The sequence below is a fragment of the Schistocerca serialis genome, chromosome 9, assembly GCF_023864345.2.
Source record: "Schistocerca serialis cubense isolate TAMUIC-IGC-003099 chromosome 9, iqSchSeri2.2, whole genome shotgun sequence".
NCBI lineage: Eukaryota > Metazoa > Arthropoda > Insecta > Orthoptera > Acrididae > Schistocerca > Schistocerca serialis.
In genome coordinates, this window is record NC_064646.1 from 214,710,033 (window position 1) to 214,737,360 (window position 27,328).

The 27,328-nt window shown below is 41.4% G+C and overlaps 1 protein-coding gene across 2 annotated transcripts in view; it reads right to left on the bottom strand.

Annotated features, from left to right (window-relative positions):
- LOC126418648 (phospholipase DDHD1-like) overlaps positions 1 to 27,328 on the bottom strand; it is a 189,753-nt gene that overhangs the window by 84,686 nt on the left and 77,739 nt on the right. For both annotated transcript variants that reach the window (XM_050085520.1, XM_050085519.1), the window contains exon 3: positions 19,268 to 19,396. In XM_050085520.1, the coding sequence (XP_049941477.1) occupies positions 19,268 to 19,396 (129 nt within the window). The remainder of the gene's footprint in view (positions 1 to 19,267; positions 19,397 to 27,328) is intronic.

The following is a 27,328-nucleotide window of genomic DNA, read 5'->3' on the forward strand; positions in this document are numbered from 1 at the left end:
TGAAACTTTCACTTAGTGTCAATTGATCTTGAAACACTCATACACATGATTAATATAACTGAGTAAGAATATGTTATTTTTAACAGAGTTATAATTATCAAAATATCCACGGGTGTACTGCCGGTCTACAATGTCCAACGGGCACAATATTTCGGCGATCATACGTGTCGCCATCATCAGGTGAACTGACGGACTGAGCTCCTGTGAACGTGCCAGCACGGAGATCCGTACGCTATGGCTGCTCAGAGGGAACTGGGTTCGGTCGCGGCGGTGTCTGATTTAAATACCCGCGGTGCGCTTCCTCCGCTGTCCGCACCCCGCGTCACGGGACAGGAAGGGCATCCGGCCACCCCTTAAAATTAACATGCCAAATCCAGTTAAACACCAGGTTCTGCATCTTATCAGTGTACTCCTTATGGGACACAACAACTGTAGCATTGCCTTTGTCAGCCGGTAAGACAACAATTTCAGAGCGCTCCCTCAGATCACGAATGGCCGCCCTCTCTTTACTGGTGATATTTGACTTCATCGGCTTGGATTTCGTCAACACACGACAAGTTTCACGACATATTTCCTCAGCTGATTCAGGTGGAAGTCGAGCTGCAACCTGTTCAACAGCACTAACAATTTCTGCGACCGGAGTGAACTTGGGGGTGGGAGTGGGCGGAGGGACGGGGAGGGGGGGGGGGGGGGGGGTGGGGAACGGGATGGCGACAGGGAGGGCATCCGGCCACCCCTTAAAATTAACATGCCAAAGCCAGTTAAACAGCAGAGCAGACCCCGCCAGTCCGGATAAATGCTTGGAAAGAGAGAGTGTTTCTCTCTTAAAAACTCGTACCACTGAGATCAAATTGTACTTAGGTACTGCGCAACATACAGTCTTCATAGAACTGTTCTTTTATTATATCAACCTTTTCTTCCATTGGTGTATGTGTTATGTTCCTAAATTTCCTTTCTATTGTAAGCCTGCACATTCTTTTATTTGTGTGTTCAAGTTCTAATAAGCTTTTCTTGGTTATTTTAAACTCTGTCCTAAACTGACATAGTCTTTCCTTTGGCACACTATATGTTAACGAGTGTTCAGATTTGTCAAACTGCCCATTTCCTTGCCCTCTTATTTCCTGTAGCCGTACAACATCATATTTACATTTTAAAATCTTGCTAACTATTTATATAATTTTCCTGGCTGAAGCATCGTCCTCACATTCCATGTTGCTGTTGTCAAATGCTTTATCTGTTTCCCTTGTGGGGGTCATTATAAGTATTTTCCACCCAGTATCCGAGGCTTCTGTTGAATTTCCCTAACTGCCCTTTTTTACAGTATGGGGTTATTGGCCCTATGCCCAACACCCAACATGGAGCACCAGGATTTGTATCAGGTTTACTCCATTAGGAAAGCAGACTTCACCACATCTCTACAGCCTTCCCAACCCTAAGCTGTTGTTAAAACAATATTGGAAAATGTAAACAGTTTTCTCCTCAGTTCTGACCAGTTTCTAAGCTGGACCTACAGTCAATGAGGAAGTATGGGTAAAAAAGTCATTCTTATTGCAATTCGTTACAGCTTTTGTGTACACTATCCAACTTCACAGGTAATACAGTTGGACTTAAGTTCATGATTACTTCTTATTACAACTGTCTACAAATTTTTAATTTGTATGCTTTCAGTCAAGTATGCAATATTTTATGGGTCCAGTGAATGTTTTGTTTTATATGTACTGCTTCTTACAACTGAGAGGATTTTTCTGACTTATTGCAATTTATTAAGTCAGAGTAGAGTAGTGGCATGTACTCGATCATATCTGGTATCAAATCACTTTTCTGTCTGTCCAATACAAAAATATTAAAGCTGCACAAAAATCCATTACCATCTTTGTCACTAATTATTGTAAATTGCAAAAAGAGTTAAATCTGTATGAAGAGTTCAGTAAACAATGTACAGTGTATTTGAAACAAATCTTCACATCTCTATGCAGAAAGTATTCAAAAGCTGTCTATTTGCGTTATGAATTCATTGTTATTCCATGTGTTCATTGAAAAATTCAATTACTTTAGAGTATCAAATGGTGCTGTGTTCATGAGAATTACCTTTGACAATTGAAGTCTAAGATTGTGACATGAAGATGGGACTAAGTCTCTGAAACACATCATAGCTAACAAATAATAATTTTACCGACTGATTATCAAATGTTTTTCTTATTTTACCAGTGAAATAACAATTGCCATTAACAACAGTAACAAATTTAACTGAGAGTTTCTCATTTTCAATATCATACTGTAGCTTCTTTTTCTACATTTTACTCATCAGACACATAGGCTAATGCACGAAATCAAAATTAGATATACATTATTAAGACAGATTGTTTTCCACTTTTCATTTAATGAGAGATACAAAAAATTGCAGGTGAAAACAAAAAAATGAAACAGCCATGTAGGTGAAAATGATTCACAGTGACACTGTTTGATAATATTATGAGAAGGAAAGTTGCTACTCACCATGTAGCAGAGATGCTGAGTCACAGATAGGCACAACAAAAGGAGTTTCACACTTAAAGCTTTTGGCCAACGGCCTTTGTCAACACTCGTCGTGTGTGTGTGTGTGTGTGTGTGTGTGTGTGTGTGTGTGTGTGTGTGTGTTGGGCGCGCGCGCACTCAGTTGTGCGTGCTCGTGCTCACGCGTATGTGTGTGTACTGTTGACAAAGGCCATTGGCCTTTAAGAGTGAAACTCTTGGTTGTGCCTATCTGTGACTGAGCATCTCTGCTATATGGTGAGTAGCACTTTCCTTCTCATAATGTTACATTCCATCCTGGATTTTCCATTGACACTATTTGATGTTATTTGCGCACACTGTAAGACTTCAGTGATCTGGATCCTAATTAAAACGTGCTATATGTAGCATTCTACTGAAGAAGCAACAAGATCGACTACAGCACCGTCTTATCTTAACTCTAATGATTCCACAAAAATTGCATCAAGCAATTCTTGTTTATGGCACTATAAACAAATTAAGACACGATGATTATTTGTAACTAGACAGTTGGCAAATTTCCAAGCATATGGTAATGTTCGACTATGAGCTGATGAGTGATAAATATGAGTAGATGGGGAAGACTGGAGAGGGGGGGGGGAGACGCTACACAAAAAGTATAACACACAAGGAAATACTCATTAGGCAAGTCATAACTAAAGTGACACACTGTTAACAATCTAAGATTAAGGTATGCTAAAATAATAATAATAATAAATTTACTTGAAAGGCAAAAGATTGAAGTGGGATAGAACAGCTCACTGCAGAAGTGAAAAATGTATTCATAAGATTTTTCCACTATTTATGTTCACAAAGCTAAATCAAAGAACATAAATATTAAACATATTGTTGTGACTCGTCGATCATTCAAAGTGCCGCCGCGCAATTACGCGCGTCCTCTACGTGCGGCGCTGTCTGCCAGCCATGCAGCAGCGGCGCCACCTAAGCGGCCAGCCGAGCAGCGGCCGCTAGACTGGGACTCAGTGCTTAGTCGAATGCTAACGAGTGCACGTCATCTTACTCTGTGACTTGTATGTGTTGTTGTGTCGTGCCAAAATATATGTGTTAAACTCGAAGTTCTAACACATATATGCTGCTTTACAAGTGTCTACTTGGTAAAAGCTTTAAACGAAATAACCCAAAATATTTTTAAATTAATATGCCGACAGAAAATCCTAACAAGTTTTGGTTTTACATTAAATCAGTAAATGGATCAAAGCCCTCTGTCCAGACAATCTGTGATCATAATGCCATCAAAACAGAGGATGACACACGAAGACCAAAACACTAAATGTCTTTTTCCAAAACTATTTCACTCCGGCAGATTGCACTGCACTTCCCCCTTTAAATCATCTCATGAACGTCAAACTGAGTGAGTGTGGAATAAAAAAGAAATCACTGAATAGAGGAAAGGCCACTGGATCTGATGGGATACCAGTATGATTCTATATAGAGTATGTGAAAGAACTTGCTTCTCCTCTATCAGCAATGTACCATAGGTCTCTGGAGGAGCAAAGCACTCTTTTATGATTGGAAAAAGAGTGCGGGTCATTTCTTGTTTTCGAGAAGGGTCATCAAACAGCTGCACAATACTATACACTTACATCTCTGACACACATTTTGGAACACGTTTTATGTTCATGTATTATGACTTTTCTGGAGACTGAAAATCTCAGCTGTAGGAACCAAGACTGTTTCCAAACATAATGAATGTGTGAAACTCAGCTTGCTCTGTTTGTCTATGAGACCCAGAGAGCAGTAGATACTGGTGCATGGAATGATGCTGTTTTCCTTGATTTCCGGAAGGTGTTTGAATCAGTTCTGCAGTGCCACTTAACGAAAAAAATATGAGTATATGAAATATCAGACCAGCTGTGTCATTAGCTTGAAGAGTTTCTAGAAGATAGAAAACAGTATGTCATTCTCGATGGAGAGAAATCTTCAGATGTAAATGTAATTTTGGTCGTACCACAGATAAGATCACTAATTTTCACACTACATACAAATGACCTCATGTACAATGTAGGAAGTTCAATAAGTTTTTTTACAGATGATTGTGTTGTATGTACAGAAGTTGCAACACTATAAAACTGTAGCGAAATGCAGGAAGACCTGCAGAGGATCAACACATGATGCAAGGAGTAGCAATGGACTCTTGACATAAGCTGTTGTTGTTGTTGTTGTGGTCCTCAGTCCTGAGACTGGTTTGATGCAGCTCTCCATGCTACTCTATCCTGTGCAAGCTTTTTCATCTCCCAGTACCTACTGCAACCTACATCCTTCTGAATCTGCTTAGTGTATTCATCTCTTGGTCTCCCTCTACGATTTTTACCCTCCACGCTGCCCTCCAATACTAAATTGGTGATCCCTTGATGCATCAGAACATGCCCTACCAACCGATCCCTTCTTCTGGTCAAGTTGTGCCACAAACTTCTCTTCTCCCCAATCCTATTCAATACTTCCTCATTAGTTATGTGATCTACCCATCTAATCTTCAGCATTCTTCTGTAGCACCACATTTCAAAAGCTTCTATTCTCTTCTTGTCTAAACTATTTATCGTCCATGTTTCACTTCCATACATGGCTACACTCCATACGAATACTTTCAGAAATGACTTCCTGACACTTAAATCAATACTGGATGTTAACAAATTTCTCTTCTTCAGAAACGCTTTCCTTCCCATTGCCAGCCTACATTTTATATCCTCCCTACTTCGACCATCATCAGTTATTTTGCTCCCCAAATAGCAAAACTCCTTTACTACTTTAAGTGCCTCATTTCCTAATCTAATTCCCTCAGCATCACCCGACTTAATTAGACTACATTCCATTATCCTTGTTTTGCTTTTGTTGATGTTCATCTTATATCCTCCTTTCAAGACACTGTCCATTCCATTCAACTGCTCTTCCAAGTCCTTTGCTGTCTCTGACAGAATTACAATGTCATCGGCGAACCTCAAAGTTTTTATTTCTTCTCCATGAATTTTAATACCTACTCCGAATTTTTCTTTTGTTTCCTTTACTGCTTGCTCAATATACAGATTGAACAACATCGGGGAGAGGCTACAACCCTGTCTTACTCCCTTCCCAACCACTGCTTCCCTTTCATGTCCCTCGACTCTTATAACTGCCACCTGGTTTCTGTACAAATTGTAAATAGCCTTTCGCTCCCTGTATTTTACCCCTGCCACCTTTAGAATTTGAAAGAGGGTATTCCAGTCAACATTGTCAAAAGCTTTCTCTAAGTCTACAAATGCTAGAAACGTAGGTTTGCCTTTCCTTAATCTTTCTTCTAAGATAAGTCGTAAGGTCAGTATTGCCTCACGTGTTCCAGTGTTTCTACGGAATCCAAACTGATCTTCCCCGAGGTTGGCTTCTACTAGTTTTTCCATTCGTCTGTAAAGAATTCGTGTTAGTATTTTGCAGCTGTGACTTATTAAGCTGATAGTTCGGTAATTTTCACATCTGTCAACACCTGCTTTCTTTGGGATTGGAATTATTATATTCTTCTTGAAGTCTGAGGGTATTTCGCCTGTTTCATACATCTTGCTCACCAGATGGTAGAGTTTTGTCAGGACTGGCTCTCCCACGGCCGTCAGTAGTTCCAATGGAATATTGTCTACTCCGGGGGCCTTGTTTCGACTCAGGTCTTTCAGTGCTCTGTCAAACTCTTCACGCAGTATCGTATCTCCCATTTCATCTTCATCTACATCCTCTTCCATTTCCATAATATTGTCCTCAAGTACATCGCCCTTGTATAGACCCTCTATATACTCCTTCCACCTTTCTGCTTTCCCTTCTTTGCTTAGCACTGGGTTTCCATCTGAGCTCTTGATATTCATACAAGTCGTTCTCTTATCTCCAAAGGTCTCTTTAATTTTCCTGTAGGCGGTATCTATCTTACCCCTAGTGAGATAGGCCTCTACATCCTTACATTTGTCCTCTAGCCATCCCTGCTTAGCCATTTTGCACTTCCTGTCGATCTCATTTTTGAGACGTTTGTATTCCTTTTTGCCTGTTTCACTTACTGCATTTTTATATTTTCTCCTTTCATCAATTAAATTCAATATTTCTTCTGTTACCCAAGGATTTCTATTAGCCCTCGTCTTTTTACCTACTTGATCCTCTGCTGTCTTCACTACTTCATCCCTCAAAGCTACCCATTCTTCTTCTACTGTATTTATTTCCCCCATTCCTGTCAATTGCTCCCTTATGCTCTCCCTGAATCTCTGTACAACCTCTGGTTCTTTTAGTTTATCCAGGTCCCATCTCCTTAAATTCCCACCTTTTTGCAGTTTCTTCAGTTTTAATCTACAGGTCATAACCAATAGATTGTGGTCAGAGTCCACATCTGCCCCTGGAAATGTCTTACAATTTAAAACCTGGTTCCAAATGTAGCATATTGTGCATTTACACTGAGTAGACAAAAGTCATGTGATAAATCCTAATATCGTGTCAGACCTCCTCCTGCCTGACACAGTGTAGCAACTTGACATGGCATGGACTCAACAAGTTGTTGGAAATACCCTGCAGAAATATTGCACCAAGCTGTCTCTATAGCAGCCCATAACTGCGAAAGTGATGGCGGTGCACGTTTTTGTGCATGAACTGTCCTCTCACTTATGTCCCATAAATGTTCGATGGGATTCACGTCATGTTATTTGGGTGGCCAAACCATTTGCCTAAATTGTCTAGAATGTTCTTAAAACCAATCACGAACAATTGTGGCCTTGTGACATGGCGCATCATCATCCATAAAAATTTCATCGCTTTTAGGGAGCATACATCCATGAATAGCAGCAAATGGTCTCCAAGTAGCCAAACATCCAGGGGACCCAGTTCACTCCATGTAAAAACAGTCGACACCATTATGGAGCTATGACCAACTTGCACAGTGCCTTGTGACTATTTGGCTCCATGGTTTCATGGGGTCTGCACTACACTTGAGCCGTATTGTCAGCTCTTACCAACTGAAATCATGAATCCTCAAGACCACAAATAGTTTTCCTCATCTAAAGTCCAACCAATGTGGTCAGGAGATTAGGAGAGGCACTGCAGGCAATGTCATGCTGTTAGCAAAGGCACTCACATCAGTCATCTGGTGTCATACTCAAATTTCACCATACTGTCCTAAGGGATATGTTCATCACACAGCCCACATTGATTTCTGCAGTTATTTCATGCAGGTTTGCTTGTCTGTTAGCACTGATGACTCTAAGCAAATGCTACTGTTCTCAGTCACTAAGTGAAGGTTGTCAGCCACTGCACTGTCCGTGGTGAGAGGTAATGCCCGAGATGTGCCTTTGTTGGTAGACTCTTGATACTGCGGACTGTGGAATATTGAATTCCCTTAATATTTCCACAAAGGAATGTCCTACGCATATAGCTCCAACAATCAGTCCATGTTCATAGTCTGTTAACTCCCATCACACAGCCATAATCATGCTGGAAACCTTTTCACATGAATCATCTGAGTGCGAATGACAGCTCCACCAATGCACTACCCTTTTATATTTTGTGTACGCAATACTACTGCCATGTGTGTACGTGCTTATCATTATCTCATGACTTTTGTCACCTCTGTGTATAGGCAGAAAGACCCATTACTGAACAATCACACAATTGCAGAACAATCAGTGGAAGCAGTTGCGCAGCAAAGTTTGTAAGAGTACATTTACAGACAATGGAAAATGCTGGATGGAATGTAACAACATCATGAAAAGGATAGTTGCTACTCACAAAATAGCAATAACGATGAGTCACAGATAGGCACAACAAAAAGACTGTCGGAAAGTGAGCTTTAAGCCAAAAAGGCCTTTGTCGAAAGTAGACTGCCAGCTGCCAGACTGTGTGTGTGTGTGTGTGTGTGTGTGTGTGTGTGTGTGTGTGTGTGTGTGTGTGTGCGCACATGTGTGCATTGCCACTTTTGACAAAGGACTTGTTTGTTGACTGCTCACTTTCTGACAGTCTTTTAGTTGTGCCTAACTGAGACTCAGCGTCTCCGCTACATGGTGAGTAGCTACTATCCTTTTCATAATATTTGTACATGTACAAAGTGATATAGTGTGGAACAACCACATAAAACTTATTGCGTGTAATGCAGATGCCAGACAGATCTATTGGAAGAATCCTCAGGAAATGTAGGCCCACCCATGAAGGAGGTAGGCTTACCAACTTTTTATTTGACCCACATTTGAATATTGCTCATCAGTCTGGAATCATAGGATTAATAGAGGAATTAGGGAAGATCCAAAGTAAGGCAGCACATTTCATTACAGGTTCATTTAGTAAGTGCAAAAGTGTCACTGAAAACTCTCAGCTAATGCCAGTGGTAAACACTGTAAGAGAGGCATGCTGCAACATGGTATGGTTTACTCTTAAATTTCCAAGAGCATCTCTTCCTAGAACGGTCAACTAACATATTGCTTCCTGCTACATATATCCCACAGAAAGACCATGAAGGTAAAATTAGAGAGATTCAAGTGCACACAGAGGCCTACCAGGAATTGATCTTCCCACAAAAAATTTGCGAGCCGATCACGAAAGGGAGAATCAGGAAAGGGAGATGCAGGTCATAATCTTAAGATGTGATATTAATTTTTATGACTGAAAGTTTCCTTAGGAAACTCCTTATAGTTGTAACGTTCCCTGGCAAACTCACGTTATTTTTTTTAAAAAAAAAAAAAAAAAAAAAAAAAACACACACAAGAGTTTATTTGTACCATGTACGCCGCTCTGGGCAAGTTGTATATATCGTAATTATTGAACAAAAATATTACTGAATGTGGTGTAAAAGACATTTGTTATTCTCCTTATATTTTTTGTTGTAATATTTCTCTGTATTTAGGATAGGAATTTTTCTGTATTTATTATGTGATTGTAAAATGTGTCAGTATTTGCGATAGCAGAGATATGTTGCCAGAAGAGAATAATATCGTCAATTTGCAAAGAAATGTTAATAGTCAGCAATACTATTTAAGCACAATGCATTATGTATTCTTTGGTCTTCTCTGTTCAGAAGTCATTGCGGTAGGACACTGTGAAAGAGTTTTTTACGAATAGGTAGACTTCTTTTGTCTCTGTCTGGACTTAGCCGCCATTAGACGATGCGTTACGAATTAATGTGAGTTGTATTGTTGTTTGATCTAAATATATTAGAGTTTATCAAAAGTGTGAATTATTTATGTAAATTAGCTTGCCCACGTCATCTATAAAATTTCTTTAAGAATTTTTCAGCATTTTTTTTTTTTAGCGGTGTTGCTGGGCTGTGCCGCGACCAACAATAGCAAACCCGTAAATCGGGAACAGATGCATAAAAATCAATGGTGAATTAAGAAATTGTTCTTCCTTCTCAGAGATCCTGTGGCTGATAAAATTTGAATTAATTATACGTTTGTGCATTCGTAGGCGGATAGTTAATGTTAGTTAACATTGAAATTTAAACAGTATGGTTCTTTAAAATAACTCAAATGCATAGTGAAGTAGGTTTGATCAGTGATAAATGTCGGCTTGGCAATAATTAAAACATTTTCTGCTAATAGAGGTAATCTTGTGTTCTATGGCTAGTGCCGAGATAAAATTCAGTAAAAATATTTAACAAAAAACCCACTGCACCTGGAAAGTGTATGCCAAGGCCGAAAGATTTAAAGGACTCAATTCTCAACCTAATATTCTTAACCAGTTCATATGAGTTCACGTAAATATTATTTTTTCTTTAAATGTACGTAATAATTAAGTAAGTAAAAATTTTATTACCACACGAAAATAAGAGAGTGGTTCTACAACAAAGTTCGCACGAAAGAAAATTAACTTAAAAGCAAAAGATAAAATTTATTATTCTTCTTTAACGAAATTTCAAATCAATCCCATTCATTACGACGATTTCGTTAAATTGGCGCCCAACGTGGGGCTCGAATACGCAGTGGCCACTAAATACCCGTGAGATAACTAGGGAATTAATATAGTCGAACTTTGTTGCAGAATATTTAATAATTTTTCTATGTATTGTATGTATTGCATAACCAATATTGTGTGGTAATACCTGTGTATGATTTTTTGCATGAGAACACTATGTACCCAGAGGCAAGCTGAAGAAGAGAGCTCAATATTTCGAAAAATTAATTACCTACCACAATATCAGGGGGAGCTGCACCCAAGATAGATCACCAAAAGGTAAAGCTACAGTGTAGTTGTCCTGTGGGTAGTAAAGTAGCCTCAGTGCAGTGTTCTCGGATCATTAGTGGTGTGCTTGTTGTTAGTACTTTGTTTTAAAATAACAGGACATTTAGGTAGTTAGTCATTGTAGTATATAGTAAGTGTGTATTAGTTAATGTCCATTTCTTGTGTGATTATGTCAGTGAAACCTGAGTGTTAGGATATTTAGTTCAGATTTTATTTCTTTTGTTTACTATGGTTAGATTGCGTAGTCAGGAAGATATCAACATGGATAATGAGCAACAGTCAGTAAGTAGTGATACCGAGTTGGAAAGTGGGACACAAAGTAATGTTAGTGACGTAGTTCAGGAAGTACAATGTGAGAATCTGGGGGCAGAAGGACAAGAAATGTTGCCACTGCCACCCAGTGATTCAGTTGATAGCGGAAATACTGTGCCATCTGCAAGCACTGGACACGGACCAGAGAGTGGTGTGATGTCAGAAGTGCAATCATTAAGAGTTATGTTCGAGCGCATGCTCAATTTCAAGCTGAATTTGTACATATGCAAGCAGAGCGTGACCAGAGATTGGTAGCTGAATTTGCATGCAAACAAGCAGAACGCGATAAAGAACGTGATGCTAAACAAGCAGAGCGTGATAAAGAACGTGATGCTAAACAAGCAGAGCGTGACCGACGCCTGCATGAGAGGGACTTGCAGTTGATGCAAACTTTAGAAGTTATGCAAAGTGAGCTTGTTAGTTTGAAACAAAAATATGAAACCATACCCAAAACAGTGCATGAATTAAGCGAAAGAGTAGACAGTATTCAGGTGGCTAACGCCAATATCGTAGAGGAAATTAGTGACCTGACTAACAGAGTCGAGCAATTGGAAATTGACACAACTCAAGTAATTGAGGACAAAGTGATCGAACAAGTGCACAAAGTAGAAAATGAAGTCATAAAAGAAATAGATCAGAAAGTGCACCCCGCAATTGAGGCCAGAGATATGGGCTCAAGTGCGGATGTGCAGGATCTAAAAAAGATAGTGCACAAAGACATTTCGCTGTGGCAGCGGAGTGTGGACCGTCGTCTTGCCGAAATGGAGCTTGGCTTGCGGCATGACGAGGCGCAGGCGTATGTCACGCCAGCCAGGTCCAACAATGATAGACATATAAATACTGCAGTAAAAAATTGCGACTGCGAGACAGAACAGGCAACCAATGTAAGCGAAACAAATAAATGTCATTCCAAAGTAGTTATTGAAGAAAGCTTGATTGGGAACCGACAGTTTCAGATCTTTACAACGGAGAAGAGATCTGTTCACCCTGTAGTGTTTATCAAGGGATTTAGAAACATTTTGCCTAGCGTTTGGAGTCATACCCAGAAAATACAGTTCGTTATGTCTTACATACAAGGAGATGCTGCTTTATGGGCAACCGAAGCAGCTGACAGTTGTGATACATATGAACAATTTGAAAAAGCATTCTTGGCCAAATATTGGTCAACATGTATCCAGGAGAGATTACGGAAGGAGGTATATAATCCAGAGCCGTATTCTCCACGACTAGGCAATTTGCGAAAATATTTCGAGAAGTACATTAATAAGACCCGTTACTGGGACGAACAGATTTCATCCCGGGATTTGATCAGGCTTTTGAAATCACACTTGCCGATACATGTAAAGGAAAAGCTTATACACGTGCCCGAAAATGATATGGAACATTTCTTGTCTGTTCTGGACTCAATTGACCTGATTCAGGAGGATGTTAAGGCAGCCTCTGAACAGGCTAGAAGTAACGGAAACGGTTATAGAAATGGTCGAAATAACACGCCTCCACCAAGTAATGGAAACGGCGGAGGTAATAATAGGAGACAAGAGTATGCACAAAACGGAAATAGAGGTAGAGACCGGAACGGCAATAGTCCGCCGGTGAATAATGACCGGAAAAGGAGGTTCGATGACCAGTATGAGACAGGCCCACCAAGCAATAATAGATGGAAAAATGCCAGGGGGGCCGAGCAATACTAATACTTATAATGATGCAAACCGAACTTGGCCGCAGAACCACAGGTCCAGTCCGGACCGGCAAAACAGTGATAGGTATGACAATAACCGACCGCCACCACAAAATGCGCCAATTGCGCAACCGTGGCGGCCGACGCAACACAACGTGCACATAGTGGAGGTTAGTGACACAGAGCAGCCACACCCATCCACTAGCAATAATTCAACAAACTAGATGCAGCCGAGATACGCTCTCCATCGTCGGCTGAGGTTTGGAGTGAGAGCAGCCCGACACAGAACAAAACACCGAACAAAATCTGTATCCTTAGGTATAATGACGGGGTACAGATGGGAGATGAATTAATAACTGAACCATCCACGTGCATAAAGGAGCACAAAGACAAAGTACAAGCGATAATAGAGATCAAAATTAACAATATTGATGTGCAAGCGGTCGTAGATACAGGTGCTACTGTCAGTGTTATGAGTATGGACTTATTCAAAGTACTGGGGAAGGAAAGGCGTATGCTGACTTTTCCCGTGAATAATTGTAAAGTCACTGGAGCCATAAGTGCACAGCGACAAATAATTAAACTCCAAGTGCGGGTAGAGATGTATTTAGGGGATGAAGCCATAGCGTGCTCATTCCTGGTAGTAAAGGGTTTAAAGGTAGCCTGCATTTTGGGGGTAGATTTTTTAAGAGAAAGGGACGCAATAATCGACCTTTCTCGGGGAAAATTAAGTTTGATGAATGCTGGTAGGAGAATAGAACTGTCCATGCTCAGATCTGAAGAGGTACCTGTACCTAATTGTAATGCTATTAACATAAAGTGTAGGAATCAGTCGATACTACATTTAGACAATCATGGTCTAGGACAGAATCTCTATTATCCTGACGTACAAGGTGATCAATTAAAAGCAAATGTGGACGCACTTGTGAACAAAGTATCACAGTCCGAAAATTTAAATTCAATGCAACAACAGGATTTGGTACAGTTATTATCTAATTATGCAGATGTATTTTCTGAACGACCAGGAATTGTTAAGGGATATCAGTACAATATCGAGGTGAAGCCTCACAAAACTTACTGTCGAGCCTCATACTCCATTCCTTGGCCCAAGAAGGAAAAAGTTTTTTTACGAACATTTGGAGAGTTAAATAAATTTTTCAGGTTATACATTGTATATAAGCACACAAGATAAGAAAAGCAGGGTGCAACCTTACCAGGTGCGCTCAGAAAAGGAAAGAAAAATATAATCGACATGTGACGAATAACCAAAAATTTAGTGTTGGGGACTTGGTACTCTTACGCAATCATCCTAAGTCCTCGGCATCCTTGAAACAGAATAGCAAGTGGCAATTGGTGTACAATGGACCTTTTAGAGTAGTAAGTGTGCCACATGAGTGTAGCTATCTCTTAGCAGATCCCCACTCAGGAAGAGTACGGGGACTGTATCCGCGTAAGGATGTAAAAGCATTCCTACAGTAAAAGACTAATAGTCCTATGTGGACACCATTCTTTTGTAAATAATGAACATTAATGATGTGTGATCTTTAGAGATAATGTACTAGTGTAGAAGTGTTTAGTTATAAGAATATGATTGACTTTCTCATGTGTATGGATATTTGTGTTATGTACTCTTTTAATTTGTGTTATCTAGAACATGCTCTAAATGTTTGCACAGATAATCTGATTAGTGCAATTATTTATAGTGTTAAGCTGTGACAGAGTTCAATCAAAAAGAACATTTTAGTAATAATTAGTTAGTGTACTACATATTTTCTATGTGCCCAAATTTGAAATATTTCTTGGCACAATCTTTTCTATTATGTGTATGTATGTATATAAGTGTAGTTGTCAGATTGACAGATTCGAACCCAGAATAATATCAATAATATGAGGCCCTGAGAACTTTATTATCTCACCAATGTTATTAGAGAAAATAATGCACCCAGTAGTGAACCGAGGGCACCACGGGAGGCAAACTTGTTGCAAATTTATGTAATGCAAAGTTACGCACAAAGAAGCTTCAATTGAAGCATGTGCAGATTCAAACAGTAAAAAAGAGCTAGCCAGATACAGTCCAAGTCAATTTTTGCCTACAGAGACTACACTGTAGTTACGTAGGACGTTGATAGTAAAGTGTGACATGAGTTCAAAGGAGTTATTGAACAATATGCCTGAATCCGGCTGGAATGCACAAATAAAATCTACTCGAACACGAATATAGATGACTTTTGGGCAAACTAATACCAAATTTTAATATTTTGTTACCATGTATGCAAATATCACACCTTAGTAAAGTGTTACGAATGTGCTATTACAAAAAAAAAAAATTGCACAGCGGACATTGTAAATAAAAATAAAGGAACTTAAACAAAAGTGCAGTATTGTGCGGCAGAGACAGACAGTGGCTGTTAAACCTGCAGCAATACGTCACGGAGTAGTTGAGTATAAGTAATAAAAAACTGTATCATCGCCGTGTGTGCAAGTGCACAAGGAACTAGAACGACACGAACAGTGAACCGATAACGGACGGTGGATCAAGCTAGTGTCAAACTTTAACTCTTTGTGTGTCAAGGGACGCTAGGAAAGCGCATTGACTACAGAGATACATTTTGTCCAAAGGTAAAAACTTGCGTGTGACTAATGACAAGTCATGACATGGTGAAAAATATTGTATGCCCATAAAACGTGTTACTGTAACAACGAAACATTGTGCAAACCAGACTAGCGAAGGCCTACTGAGTAATAACTGCCACTAACTGTGTGCGTTCTTTCCCACAGCAGAAAAAATGCCTATAAGGATAGTACACTGTTTCTGAACTTGTTGCATGTTTCCTGGAGCACTGCAAGAAGACGTCGCACGGGCGAGCGGATATCCAACGCGCATCCGGCTACATCAGCTATGCAGCGGCCGCAGCAGCCCGTAGCAGACCAGACAGACAGCCACGCCCCTCCGCGCCGTAGCTGTCAATGCCGGGGGCGGTGACCTACACGGAGTCAGCGCGCCGCGCCGAGCGCCGCTCAACAATCACTCCGCACCGCTCACCAAATACAGCATTATTGATTTTTTTTTATGTTCACATAAACTGAATAACATGTCAATGACTTCATTTCGATAAACATTGAACATTTACTACGTAGGACAAGTGACCTTGTAGTGTATCACAAGAATAATAGTATCACACACAAAAAACTTCAGTCGAACTGTATGTGACTGTGATATTGTGTAATTGTGTAACCGTTTGTGACGAACTGCTAATTTAATTCAAATGAATAACTGTTGAAGAAACAATATTGACCATGAACCAACTGGGATGGCTGGGCTCCGGCACAGTTTTGCCCAGGTTTCCTGTTTGCCTACGCCCAAATGGGGGAGCCATGAACTTATATAACCCTGGGACTAAATAAAAGAGCCATTCCGTAAAATATACAAGTGTAAAGAACGTTACTAGCACCATTGTGTCAAAGTGTAAAAACTCTTTGCCAAATGCTGCCAGGGGGCAATGTAACGTTCCCTGGCAAACTCACATTATTTTAAAAAAAAAAAAAAAAACACACAAGAGTTTATTTGTACCATGTACGCCGCTCTGGGCAAGTTGTATATATCGTAATTATTGAACAAAAATATTACTGAATGTGGTGTAAAAGACATTTGTTATTCTCCTTATATTTTTTGTTGTAATATTTCTCTGTATTTAGGATAGGAATTTTTCTGTATTTATTATGTGATTGTAAAATGTGTCAGTATTTGCGATAGCAGAGATATGTTGCCAGAAGAGAATAATATCGTCAATTTGCAAAGAAATGTTAATAGTCAGCAATACTATTTAAGCACAATGCATTATGTATTCTTTGGTCTTCTCTGTTCAGAAGTCATTGCGGTAGGACACTGTGAAAGAGTTTTTTACGAATGGGTAGACTTCTTTTGTCTCTGTCTGGACTTAGCCGCCATTAGACGATGCGTTACGAATTAATGTGAGTTGTATTGTTGTTTGATCTAAATATATTAGAGTTTATCAAAAGTGTGAATTATTTATGTAAATTAGCTTGCCCACGTCATCTATAAAATTTCTTTAAGAATTTTTCAGCATTTTTTTTTTTAGCGGTGTTGCTGGGCTGTGCCGCGACCAACAATAGCAAACCCGTAAATCGGGAACAGATGCATAAAAATCAATGGTGAATTAAGAAATTGTTCTTCCTTCTCAGAGATCCTGTGGCTGATAAAATTTGAATTAATTATACGTTTGTGCATTCGTAGGCGGATAGTTAATGTTAGTTAACATTGAAATTTAAACAGTATGGTTCTTTAAAATAACTCAAATGCATAGTGAAGTAGGTTTGATCAGTGATAAATGTCGGCTTGGCAATAATTAAAACATTTTCTGCTAATCGAGGTAATCTTGTGTTCTATGGCTAGTGCCGGGATAAAATTCAGTAAAAATATTTAACAAAAAACCCACTGCACCTGGAAAGTGTATGCCAAGGCCGAAAGATTTAAAGGACTCAATTCTCAACCTAATATTCTTAACCAGTTCATATGAGTTCACGTAAATATTATTTTTTCTTTAAATGTACGTAATAATTAAGTAAGTAAAAATTTTATTACCACACGAAAATAAGAGAGTGGTTCTACAACAAAGTTCGCACGAAAGAAAATTAACTTAAAAGCAAAAGATAAAATTTATTATTCTTCTTTAACGAAATTTCAAATCAATCCCATTCATTACGACGATTTCGTTAAATAGTTTATCTGATCATAAGTATCCAGACAGTCCCATGCAATGAAGAATTGACCACAGGATGTTATAAGCACCTCACCTGCCAGTATACAAGAAGGCAGGAAGTATTGCGCTGTCATTAGAGAAGCAGTAACAGTAGAATGAGTCAGTCGGGATAGCTCAGAGATTCAAATGTAGATTAGTCTTTGTATGTCACTTGAGTAACAATCCCAGCAGGTACAATTTCAACCCTTCTAAAGCTGTCCTAGTCAACTGCTGATGATGTGATTGTGGAGCAGAAATGTGAAGATACAACCACAGAAAAACCACTACCACACAGATCTCACTTACTGGCGGACAAGGACCATCAAACAAAGTGGATGGTGGTTGTAAAAGAGTCACATGAAATCTGTGGAAGGAATCACACATGAGTTCCAAACCATTACCATTGGTCCATCTAGTACAATGGATGTTTGTAGAAAGTTAAAAAGAATAGGGTAGAGCAGCTCCTCGTAAACCACACAATTCGGTAGTCAATGCCAAGTGACACTTGAGGTGGTGTAAAAAGCAACGCCACTGGACAGTGGATGACTGAAATGAGCAATTTGGAGTGATGAATCACGCTATAGCCTGCAGCAATCCAATGGAAGAGTTTGGGCTTTGTGAAAGTGTGGAGAATGTTACCTGCCATCTTGTGTAGTGCTAACTGTAAAAGACAGAAGTAGTGGTGTTATGGTACAGTGGCATTTTTCGTGGTCAGCTTAAGTAAACATTAAATGCGGAAGGATAGGAATACATTTTACAGCAATGTGTACTGGATGCAGCAAAGGAAAGGTTCGGAGACAAAGACTGACCGTATTAGCATGATAATGCACCCTGTCATTGAGCAACATATGTGAGACAATGGTTTGTGAACAAAAATATTCTTGGAGTGGACTAGCTAGCTCAGAGCTCTGACCTGATCCCAACAGAACACCTTTGGGATGAGTTGGAGCATCGATTCTGTTTCAGACTCCAGCATACAATACAACTGCCTTCTCTGGTTTCAGTGCTTGAGGAAGAATGGGCTGTCATTCCTCCAGAAACACTCTGACACCTCATTGAAGTTGTCCCCAGCAGGTCTGTAGCTGTCACACAGGTGAATGATGCTTTTGATCATGTAATGGATAAATAAAACAATGTGATATAACATATGACCTGATAAAAGTACAGTATATGAGACTCACAAATGACCTGATAAAAGTACAGTCTGGGAGACTCCAGCTGGAGTTGTTCGGCCATCTCATGGAAGTATTTTTATCTGAAACCACTTCAGTGACTTGTGCATTGACAATGAGCAGAATAAATCTCTGACCTGGCTGGGTATCGTTCCCAAACACGAGCCCCCCAGACCCTGCAAGGCAGTCAGCCACACTGACCACTCACCTACAGAGGAGGACTCCAAATCAGTCAATAAACTGTCACTGTTCATTGTAACATTTCAGTGTAGTATTTTATTATTTGTGGCACAAAGACTTCAGTTTCAACTACTTAAAATCGTTTAAGTGGTCACAACCTCCATGTGTCTTCTCTGCTTCTGTAGTGACACGAAACACAAACATAAATGGAAATGTTGTCTGACTTGCAAAAGTAGTCTGTGTGTTAGTTGGGAATCAGTTACTCCCTTCCAAACCCCCTACACCTCCTCCTCAATGAAGAGCCAAGTTGTAGTGCACTCATAATACAATGTTGTAATAAGAAAAGAAATTAAAAGAAAAGAAAACAGTATGCAATACAGAGTAGAAAAAAAATGCAGATTTTCATCTTTAATTTGTACATTTTCTCAGCTGTTATTGAATGAAATGTTACTAACATTTCTGAAATCCAAGCCTCTGAGTGACACTACGCATAAGTTTGGAAGGCGCGGCTTCACTATAAAGGTAAACTTCTGATGGTGAGTACCAGTCCACTTGAAATTCTGCAAAAGGCTCCGTATGCAGAGCTGGAAAAGAGGACACAAAGAAAAGTGGTTATGAATTAAATTTCATTATATTTTTAAATTAATATATTAACACAAAAAAAGAAACTGGTGATACACATCATCATATCAGTCATGACTGAAATGAGTACAATATCAAAATCATTCAAAATGTAAGTAAAACATGTATACGAAAATTGTTTATGAAAGAAGATTGTCTGCCTGTAAACTGCTAAAACGAAGATGAGCAGTGATAATTGTAACAAGTTTATCAACAAGGTTGACTAACTATAATTCCTTAGCTAGGGATACTAAGTGGATAATGGAAAAATCATGGGTGGAATACAAATAATGGAATAAGTAAATATAATCAATCATAATACAGATGAGGTGTAAGCAATCTGATTGACATGAGTACTGCCTTGAATGTAGGGGGCAAGGTGAACATCAAAAAGGAAAGGAAAGACATGGAACAAAGGCTAGAGATTGGGATGGATAGTTTCTTGAGAGGACAAGAATAAGGAGCCAGAGTAAACTTGCCCAGGGCAGGTGAGGTTAGCTTCATATCATGTTGCAGATAGGAAATCAATTTGAGAGCAGAGGAAGCACGAGAAACAGCTCAGGCGAAGTGCAGAGAAAACTGTGACAACTATGATCGACTGTACTATAAATCTTAATTAATGTGGAGAGGGGGGAGGTAGGGAGAAATATGAGGAAGTATGAGGGGGGAAAGGGCAATGAGGGGGGGGGCAAAGGGCAATGAGTGGGGGCAAAGGGCAATGAGGGGGGGCAAAGGGCAATGAGGGGGGGCAAAGGGCAATGAGGGGGGGCAAAGGGCAATGAGGGGGGGCAAAGGGCAATGAGGGGGGGGAAAGGGCAATGGGGGGGGGGGAAAGGGCAATGAGGGGGGGGGGAAAGGGCAATGAGGGGGGGAAAGGGCAATGAGGGGGGGAAAGGGCAATGAGGGGGGGAAAGGGCAATGAGGGGGGGGGAGAAACGGCAGTGAGGGGTGGGGGAAACGGCAGTGAGGGGTGGGGGAAACGGCAGTGAGGGGTGGGGGAAACGGCAGTGAGGGGTGGGGGAAACGGCAGTGAGGGGTGGGGGAAACGGCAGTGAGGGGTGGGGGAAACGGCAGTGAGGGGTGGGGGAAACGGCAATGAGGGGTGGGGGGAAACGGCAATGAGGGGTGGGGGGAAACGGCAATGAGGGGTGGGGGAAACGGCAATGAGGGGTGGGGGAAACGGCAATGAGGGGTGGGGGAAACGGCAATGAGGGGTGGGGGAAACGGCAATGAGGGGTGGGGGAAACGGCAATGAGGGGTGGGGGAAACGGCAATGAGGGGTGGGGGAAACGGCAATGAGGGGTGGGGGAAACGGCAATGAGGGGTGGGGGAAACGGCAATGAGGGGTGGGGGAAACGGCAATGAGGGGTGGGGGAAACGGCAAGGAGGGGTGGGGGAAACGGCAAGGAGGGGTGGGGGGAAACGGCAAGGAGGGGTGGGGGGAAACGGCAACGAGGGGTGGGGGAAACGGCAACGAGGGGTGGGGGAAACGGCAATGAGGGGTGGGGGAAACGGCAATGAGGGGTGGGGGAAACGGCAATGAGGGGTGGGGGAAACGGCAATGAGGGGTGGGGAAACGGCAATGAGGGGTGGGGAAATGGCAATGAGGGGTGGGGAAACGGCAATGAGGGGTGGGGAAACGGCAATGAGGGGTGGGGAAACTTGCATCTACAGTACACCTCACCAACAAAAATTTGTCACCTACTTTTTAGATGTACAGCACTAGTTTAAGGTAAAAAATAGGTGTGTGTTTTGGACACATGGCAGACAAATGCTTAACAACAATGTGATAGAACAATAATGTGTATCGTATAAGTGGGTTGTTCAAGACAGTCAATCAAGAATGGGTTTAAGTGCACGTATAAATATATTATATACAATTACAGTTTTGATGGGGAATCATGTAATACGAATGGAGGTTTGAGATGCGGAATCATGTAATATGAGACACAATTTGCAAAAAAATTAATTTCAGTGTTTTGAAAATATTAGGCTCCCATATTAGTCTTTGACTTTGACAATGGAGCTTATAAACTTCACTGATCAGTGCAAAAAGTACCACAAGCACACACCATCCTTAATCAGTTAAGTGGCTTGGCAGGAACACTGAATGGAGACTATGAACATCAGCAACAGAAATAAATGATTGGAAACTTTCTGAGCAGAATGCTGAAATTTACAGATCGGAAGAACCAGCAGTTATCAAACAGTCATTTTTAGTTATTACCTCTAAATTGGTTCAAATGACCTACGACACCCACTGATATTTCCCATTCAAGACATTCTCTCTGAGCTTCAAACTAACTTCTAACTATTATGGTCTCGCTACTCAGTGCACTGTACAAATAAACTGTTCATAGTTTGGAATTTCTATGCAGTTCCCTGTACCTGCATTATAAATCTGCATAACGTTTTTTCAACACATTATAGTTCTTTACATAGAACAAGCCAAGCTCTCATTTTGCTGATAAACAGTAGCCATAACACATTTGAAGTGTATACTTGAAAATAATGCACTTTATACAGGGACAATGATGATAATAATACTTTTCTTAAATTATGTTAAATGACAGTAAAATACCTCCATTTACCGGAAAAAAGAACTGTACTACACAATAGCAATATTCAAACAAGGAACAAGATGGACAGTCAAAATGACCATTAATATGTTGATCCGAGATGGAAAAAGGATGGAAAAATATAATCTGCTGTAAAGGAAAGGTAAAATATGTGAGGTAATGAGTCAGATAGCTTAATTGGTTGCCTTAGTGCAGTAAAGGTGGGGCACACTATTAAAACATGTGCCACTGATAAAGGGGCACCACACCTGCTGTAAGGTGGAATGGCTTGTTTAAGAATGTATTTATGGATCAGTCTAGTGTGGCTGTTGCAGGGTTGGCAGAAAATTGTAGACTCTCAGTGGCACATGAAAACAGCCACGCAGCTGTAGAATCTTTATGGTGTGCAGTATTGGTGATAGCTATAGTAAATTGCAGCCCCCATTCCATGATGCTAAAAACGGTTGGAATAGAGTTCTCCATAAGTCAGGGCTCACTATCTTTAATTCTGGAACGTCCTTTTTGGTAGCCTCCTTGGCCAAATGATTTGCAAGTTGATTTACGGAGACTCCTACATATACAATCAGCCATAAGGTGTTTTGCAGCTCAAAGAGGCCTTGAAAGGACAGTGCCAGTGGGTGTCTGGTGTTATGGCTTGGCACCCTGCACAAACTGTGAAAGGCTGAAGTCAGCAGCTGCACATGATCCATTTTATTTATTCACCAGTGGTCATCTCACAATGATATACTATTTCTCAATATAAAAAAATAACAACAGATAGCTCAAAATATACCTATACACACAACATGTATTGCCCTCCGCCACACACCGTCAGGTGGCTTGCGGAGTATGGATGTAGATGTAGATGAACATAAAAAATGTTTTTATGAGGATAGGAAAGGTACTCAGTTGTGGCCTTGCTGAAGGAAGCATCCTGGCATTTGATTAATTTGATTTATGAAAACCACTGGAAACCTAAATCAGTATGGTTTGACAGAGCAAACTCCATCCTTCCAGGTATAAGGTCAGTGTTTTAACAACTGCACTGCCTGATTTGGTTGTCCCTATTGTACAATGTATGAGCTTGAATAATGGCTACTAGTTTTTCAGTAAAGACTCTGTACCCTTGTAATACAAATGCTGTTCACTGTTGCCTGTATTTGTGAAAGCATAGCCCCTCTGGCCGTCGACACATGATCCATCAGTGTAAATGATTTCCACATTTAAAATTCATTATCCACTGCACAAAGCAGTCCCTATACAAAAGATAAGCCTGTTACATATTTTGCTTTGAAAGATAGATCTAGACAAGGTTTGGCAAAGGTCCCTGAAAAGCAGTGCTTGTCAGAAAGATTATAACAGAGGGTTGAGAAAGATCATGTGTAGTTTAGAGAGGATGGATCACAGACTGGCTAATATCAAGATACCAATCCATGAGCATGTTTGTGGAAATTGTATTCTTTTATTCTGGAAGAGAATACTGAAAGTTGGATGGTCTTTGTAGATTTGTACATGAAAAGTGAAGTTAAGCAATACTTCGGGCCATCTAATCCATATGGGTGGTATGACCAGCTCTGTCAGGAAGCTATCTTTGGCACTCGTCCAAAAGATATCACATGCAAGTCTGGTTCCACAGTGACATACTGGGTCTAAAAGTGGCAGGACACTCGTTCCATGAGCACATCCACCTGCACTGTTCATTGAAGTTGTGCGTTGGTTGATTGGTTTAAAAGAGGGGGGAAGGGACCAAACTACAAGGTCATCGGTCCGTTGTTCCTAATAAAACAATGCCACAAGTGTGAGAATAAAACAGACGAGACATATAACATAAAACAAAAAGAAAGGAAAAACCACAAGAATGAAGGAAAGCCAATGAACACCAAAAGGACCAAAGGAGGACAAGAAAACAACAGAGAGACACTAGAAACAGAAGAGAGTAAAACAAGAAAGCAGATTACAGTGGCTGGCCAACCACGAGAATAAAAAGGAGAAGCCAGCCACTCTGCAACACATTAAAACCTCCACCCTAAAAGCACTAGGGCGGACACAGAGGGACAAGGGACAGGCACTAAAACTTAGATCAAATCATAAAACCCACCATCATGAATAAAATTTAGAACTAAATCAGCTAATGAGGTGTTGTCAGATAAAATGAGCGGCAATGAGTCCAGTAACCCAAGATTTCGTCGCTGGGCAGTCAAGGTGGGACAGCACACCAGAATATGGGCCACTGTCAACCGGGCACCACACCGACACTGAGGTGGGTCTTCACAGCGCAAGAGGTAACCAAGGGTCCCGCAAGTGTGGCCAATGTGGAGCTGGCAGAGGACAACTGATTCCCTGCGAGAGGCCCGCATGGAAGACTTCCACACATTCGTAGTCTCCTTAAGGACATGCAGTTTGTTTTGTGTACTGTTATGCCACTCTGTCTCCCAAAGCCGAAAAACCATAGGGCGTAGGTCAGAACGAGGGACAGGTTCAGAACGCAGGTCAGGTTCAGAGATACCCATCTCCAGAAGCAGTTTCCGCGTAGCTTGTTTGGCCAGCCTGTTGACAAGTTCAGTGCCTGGGATGTTAACGTGTCCTAGGGTCCACACAAACACCACTGAATGATGGGACCGGTCCAGGGCATAGATGGACTCCTGGATGGACACCACCAAAGGATGGCGAGGGTAGCACTGGTCGATAGATTGTAGACTGCTCAAGGAGTCAGTACACAGAAGTAACAATTCCTTGGGGCATGAATGGATATACTGAAGTGCTCGAGTTATAGCCACCAGGTCTGCAGTGAATACACTGCAGCCATCGGGCAAGGAATGCTGTTCAATATGTCCTCCATGGACATACGTGAAGCCATGGAGCCGTCGGCGTAAACCACTTTGTGGTCTCAGTACTTGTCAAGAATTGAGAGGAAGTGGCAGCGGAGAGCCGCGGGGTTAACTGAGTCTTTAGGGCCATGTGAAAGGTCCAGGTGAAGCTGTTGCCTAGGTGTACGCCATGGAGGTGTACGTGAATGGCCCTCAAGTATAAGTGGTAAAGGCAAGGACTGCAGTTCAGAAAGAAAGGAGCGGACATGAACTGCAATTGGAAGCCGTGACCTGGGCCGCTGATGTGAGAGATGAACCGCTGTGGGTGGGAAAAGGAGATGGTGATTCGGATACACAGGAGAACTACAACCATGTGCTATGTAAATGGCCAGAAGTTGTGCACACCTAACCTGCAATGGAGGCACTCCGGCTTCCACAAGGATGCTGGTCACCAGACTCATCCTTAAAGCTCCTGTCACTAGGTGAATGCCACAGTGGTGCACTTGGTCGAGTAAACACAGCGCTGAGAGTGCCGTCGAACCATAAACCAGACTCCCATAGTCAAGATGGGATTGAACAAGGGCTCTGTAGGACTGCAGCAGCGTAGAGCGATCTGCACCCCAGTAGGTGTTGCTCAGGCAGCGAAGGGTATTGAGGTGCTGCCAGCACTTCCGATTAAGCTGACGAAGGTGAGGAAGCCAAGTCTATCGGGCATCAAAAACCAGTCCTAAGAATCGATATGTCTCCACTACAGTGAGTGGATCTTCATTAAGGTAAAGTTCTGGTTCTGGATGAACGGTATGACGCCGACGTAAGTGCATAACAAAGGACTCTGCAGCAGAAAACTGGAAACTGTGGGCTAGAGCCCATGACTGTGCCATGTGGATGGATCCCTGTAGGTGCCGCTCACAAGGGAACCTCCCCATCGCACCCCCCTCAGATTCAGTTATAAGTTGGCACAGTGGATAGGCCTTGAAAAACTGAACACAGACCAACAGAGAAAACAGGAAGAAGTTCTGTGGAACTATGGAAAAATAAGCAAAATATACAAACTGAGTAGTCCACGTGCAAGATAGGCAACATCAAGGATATTGGAAGCTCAGGAGCGCCGTGGTCCCGTGGTTAGCGCAAGCAGCTGCGGAAGGAGACGTCCTTCATTCAAGTCTTCCCTCGAGTGAAAAGTTTACTTTTTTTTCCGCAAAGTTATGATATGTCCGTTCGTTCATTGACGTCTCTGTTCACTGTAATAAGTTTAGTGTCTGTGTTTTGCGACCGCACCGCAAAACCGTGCGATTGATAGATGAAAGGACGTGCCTCTCCAATGGGAACCGAAAACATTTGATCGCAAGGTCATAGGTCAACCGATTCCTCCACAGGAAAACACATCTGATATATTCTATATGACACTGGTGACGGAATGTGCGTCACATGGCAGGAATATGTTGTCGACCCACCTAACTTGTACACTTGGCGAATGGGTAAAAAGATTCTTCTACTTTGGCCGATTTAGGTTTTCTTGTGGACGTGATAATCATTCCAAAAAAAGTGATGAAAACATAAGAGTTTATCAGATCATAACTGTCTGAAAATAAAAAATTAAACTTGTCACTCAAGGGAAGACTTAAACCTAGGACCTCTAGGACCACAGCTGCTCACGCTAACCACGGGACCACGATGGTCCTGAGCTCACATTATCCTTGATGTTGCCTATCTTGGGCATGGAATACTCAGTTTGTATATTTTGCTTATTTTTTCATAGTTCCACACAACTTCTTCCTGTTTTCGCGATTGATCTGTGTTCAATTTTTCAAGGCCTGTGCCAACTTATAACTAAATCTGAAGGGGGTGCGATGGGGAGGTTCCCTTGTCAGTAACACCAGTACTGGTGGAGCAGTATGAAATGCAGAAGTTGTCCACATACAGAGAAGGTGAGACGGACGGCCCTAAAGCTGCTGCTAGACCATTAATGGCAACTAAAAATAGAGAGACACTCAATACAGAGCCCTGCGGGACCTCTTCTCCTGGATATGGAGGGAACAATGGGATGCACCAACTTGGACATGGAAAGTACGAAGCAACAGGAAATTCTGGATAAAAATCAGGAGAGGGCCTCGGAAACCCCACTCATATAATGTGGCAAGGATATGGTGACGCTAGGTCATGTCACACACTTTCCGTAAATAAAAAAAGACAGTAACCAGGTGTTGTCCTCTGGAAAAGGCTGGATGGCAGACTCGAGGGACACAAGATTATCAGTGGTAGAGCAATCCTGGCAGACGCTGCCCTGACATGATGCCAGTAGGCCACGTGACTCCAGGACTCAACCCAACCGCCGATACACCATACGTTCCAGCAGTTTACAAAGAACGTTGATGAGGCTAATGGGCCGATAGCTACCCACATCAAATAGGTTTTTACCGGGTTTGAGCACCGGAATGATGGTGCTCTCCCACCACTACGATGGAAAGATGCCATCACACCAGGTCCAGTTGAAGATGATGAAGAGATGTCACTTGTAGTCAGATCAGAG